The 3,933-nt window shown below is 36.1% G+C and overlaps 1 protein-coding gene across 1 annotated transcript; it reads left to right on the top strand.

Moving 5' to 3' along the window:
• Nucleotides 1–1,406: 1,406 nt before the first annotated feature.
• LOC132188127 (putative receptor-like protein kinase At3g47110) lies at nucleotides 1,407–3,930 on the top strand (the record flags this gene model as incomplete). Its single annotated transcript, XM_059602529.1, has 2 exons — nucleotides 1,407–2,471; nucleotides 2,629–3,930. Coding segments are annotated over exons 1-2 (2,367 nt in total), but the record flags the coding sequence as incomplete, so codon positions are not given.
• Nucleotides 3,931–3,933: the final 3 nt, after the last annotated feature.

Below are 3,933 nucleotides of genomic sequence, written 5' to 3'. Positions count from 1 at the left end.
CACCAACCCTATACTATTTCACCAACCCTATACTATTCCACCAACCCTATACTATTCTACCTTCAATTTACAATTATACCCTCATTCTATCTTCAATTTACAATTATACCCTCATTTTACTATTTCACCAATTACCATTCTCTAATTACCACTCTCATAAATTTCCCAAGAATTAAAATCCTTAGCTACAATGGATATTAAAATAACATCATTATCAAAATAATCAATTTAAATAGCTTTGAAAATTCTGGGACACTACAATATATATGAGAAATGATATATGAGAAGGTCTTTGGTGGGCCGTTGGCATAATAATGTATGAGAAATAATAAAGGCACAATTTTGGCTAAACTTTTTTTTTTATGTGATCATTTTATTTTATTTTTAAAAAAAAAAAAAAAAAATTGAAGCAAGAACATCTTATGTAGTCCTTTTTTTATTTGGTATTTAAAAAAAAATGATATTTTTCTTCATAATAATGATTATTTTTTTCTTTAAAAAATGACTATTTTTATAAAGAAAAATATCATTTTTTTTTAAAACAAAAAAAAACCACATTAGATATTATTGCTTCAATTTTTTTTTTTTTTTAATTTAAAAAAGTATTAAAAGATAAATTGAGCCAAAATTATGCAAAAAAATTTTTGCCTCATAATGTATACGTGAAATTGGGACCGCCATCGCAATCGATGCAGTTGGTGCCTTTTATTGCATTTGTTCGGATCGGTCCATGGCCACTTGACCTCTGACATTAACCTTACTCCTCTGACATTAATTCACTTTGTAAGAATTTTCTTTGGAAAACAACAACCAGACATTTAAAAAATAAATAAATAAATAAAGGCTGGAGCCTGGAGGTCTATTTCTCTTAGATGGGAAAAGACTTTTAGCGTACGTTCAACGGGGAGATATGCTCCTTTGCATTCTCTGCATCCACTCACCATCTATGTGTCTAAATTTATTTATTTATTTTTTGAAAAAGTCAAGATGCACTCACATGAGATGGTGAATAGATGGTATTGGGAATGAAGAGAAGCATTCATACACGGGCCATGGACTTTGTTGCCAAAAGACTTTGTCGGCGTTAATTTGGCGTCCCAGGGAGCACCGCCGGTGAAACTTCACAGTTCACACCCTAACTGACCCCTACCAAGAGTATATATATATATATATATATATATATATATATACCTGTACGTCTTGCTCTACCTCTCACAATATCTCACAAATACTCTGCTTCCCTTCTCTCCATTCCAATGAAGCTTCATACCCCCAACTTATTACCTGCACTACGCACTACATACCTTCTTCTCTTTTCTATAAACCTCCTATGCTTCCAACCTGCCGCTGCTGCTGCCGCTCCAACAAACGAGACAGATCGTTTGGCTTTGCTAAAATTCAAAGAAATGATACCCAAAGACCCATTTAACATCTTCACCTCTTGGAATGATTCCATCCACTTGTGCAACTGGCAGGGAGTTACATGCGGCCGCAAGCATCAAAGAGTTACAGCCTTGGACCTAACTGGCTATACCTTAGGTGGATCCATATCACCTTACATTGGCAACCTCAGCTTTCTTAGGGTGGTCAACCTCTCAGACAACTTCTTACACGGCGAAATTCCACAACAAGTTACTCATTTGCTCCGGCTACAAAATCTCAGTCTAAGCATTAACTTGTTAACGGGGAAAATTCCAAGCAACTTCACCAACTGTCCTCAACTCAGAGTCCTGGACTTCGAAAGGAATAATCTTACTGGAAATATTCCTGTTGAACTCGGCTCTTTAAAGAGGCTTGTGATGCTTGCGGTTTCCTCAAATCATTTGACGGGAGGCATCCCACCTTCTCTGGGAAATGTTTCTTCACTCCAAGTACTTGCCTTTTCGTATAATTATTTCGTGGGAAATATTCCAGATGAAATAGGTAATTTGCAAAGGTTAGTTTACTTCGGCGTTGGGAAAAATGATATGTTTGGTACGATCCCTTATTCCTTTTATAATATATCAACTCTGAAGAGCATTGAAGTCGTATCTAACCGACTTAATGGCACTCTTCCAGCCAACATAGGCCTCACTCTCTCTAATCTCCGAATCTTGAACGTTGCTGGTAACAACTTCTCTGGTCCAATCCCAGTTTCACTATCTAATGCTTCCCAGCTTGAAATTCTTATTCTCATGCGAAACGATTTCGTGGGACAAGTTCCAATTGATCTAGGCAACCTGCTAAATCTCTCTTTTTTAGGTCTTAGTAGAAATAATCTTGGAAGTAATTCAGTCAAGGACTTGGATTTCTTAACATCTTTGGAAAACTGCACAAAACTTGAAAAGCTAAGTTTTTTTGATAACAATTTCGGAGGCACTTTACCTGATTCTATGGGAAATTTGTCGAAGCAACTCAGTTCTTTATATATTTATGACAATCAAATATCTGGAATTATTCCTGCAGCATTAGAGAATCTTATCAACTTAAGTGTTCTCTCCATGAGTGAAAACTTGTTCACAGGACCCATTCCCACTTATTTTGGGAAGTTTCAAAAGCTGCAAGGATTGGATTTGCATAGAAACAGATTGTCGGGACACATACCATCCTCTCTAGGCAACCTCACTCAATTGTTCGAACTTTCCTTAGATCAGAACAAATTGGAAGGAAACATTCCATCAATCAAGTTTTGGAAACTGCAAAAGTTTGCAGTACTTATATATTTCACAAAACAACCTTAGTGGAGTCATACCACAAACAAGTCTTTCTTCCCAATTACTTGGAATCGACTTATCATATAACTCATTAACGGGCATCCTACCCATGGAAGTAGGCAATATGAAAAATATTCTGGAATTGGATGTATCTGAAAATAATTTGTCTGGTGAGATTCCTACAACCATTGGAGATTGCTTGAGTTTGCAAAAACTTTACTTGCAGGGTAATTCATTTGAAGGACACTTGCCTCCATCTATGGCTTCCTTGAAAGACCTTCACTATGCAGATCTTTCACGAAACAATTTTTCGGGAATAATTCCTAAAGATCTACATAAAGTTTCTATTCTACTGTATTTGAATCTTTCATTTAACAATTTGGTGGGCGAGGTACCAACAGAGGGAGTCTTCCGAAATGCAAGTGCAATATCAGTGATAGGAAATAAAAAGCTTTGTGGAGGTATCCCAGAACTAAAACTACAAGCATGCGATGTCAAAGTTATGAAGCAAGGAAAATCTCATGTATTCAAATTGGCAGCCATAGTTGTTTGTGGGGTTTTATGTTTCATCCTATTTTCATCATTTCTTATCCTTTATAGGAGGAGAAAATCAAAAAAAGAATCATCTTCTCTACTCCCCAAAACCAACTTTCTTTCAAATGTTTCATACAAGGAGCTCTATCAAACTACTAACGGATTTTCTCCTAGCAATTTAATTGGATCTGGTAGTTTTGGCTCCGTATATAAAGGAATTCTTGCTCAGGAAAAAAGGATGGTTGCTGTGAAAGTGTTGAACCTTCGACAGAAAGGAGCTTCCAAGAGTTTCATGGCTGAATGCAATGCGTTAAGAAATATACGGCATCGGAATCTCGTGAAGATCTTAACTTGTTGCTCAAGCGTAGACTATAACGGCAATGAATTCAAAGCACTAGTTTACGAATTCATGGCAAATGGAAACTTAGACAAGTGGCTACATCATGATAGAGACAATGAAAGTCTACCAAGATATTTGAACCTCCTTCAAAGACTAAATATTACGATTGATGTAGCTTCTTCACTTCATTATCTTCATGATCATTGTGAAACACCAATCATTCATTGTGATTTGAAGCCAAGCAATGTTCTTCTTGACGATGATATGATTGCTAAAGTAAGTGATTTTGGTTTGGCAAGGATCATCTCTATAACAAATGATGCTTCTCAAAATCAAACTAGCACAGTTGGTATAAAGGGTACTATT

The sequence above is a fragment of the Corylus avellana genome, chromosome ca7, assembly GCF_901000735.1.
Source record: "Corylus avellana chromosome ca7, CavTom2PMs-1.0".
NCBI classification, from domain to species: domain Eukaryota; kingdom Viridiplantae; phylum Streptophyta; class Magnoliopsida; order Fagales; family Betulaceae; genus Corylus; species Corylus avellana.
Note: the sequence above shows the minus strand (reverse complement) of the source record. Positions and strands in the feature narration are given on the sequence as shown.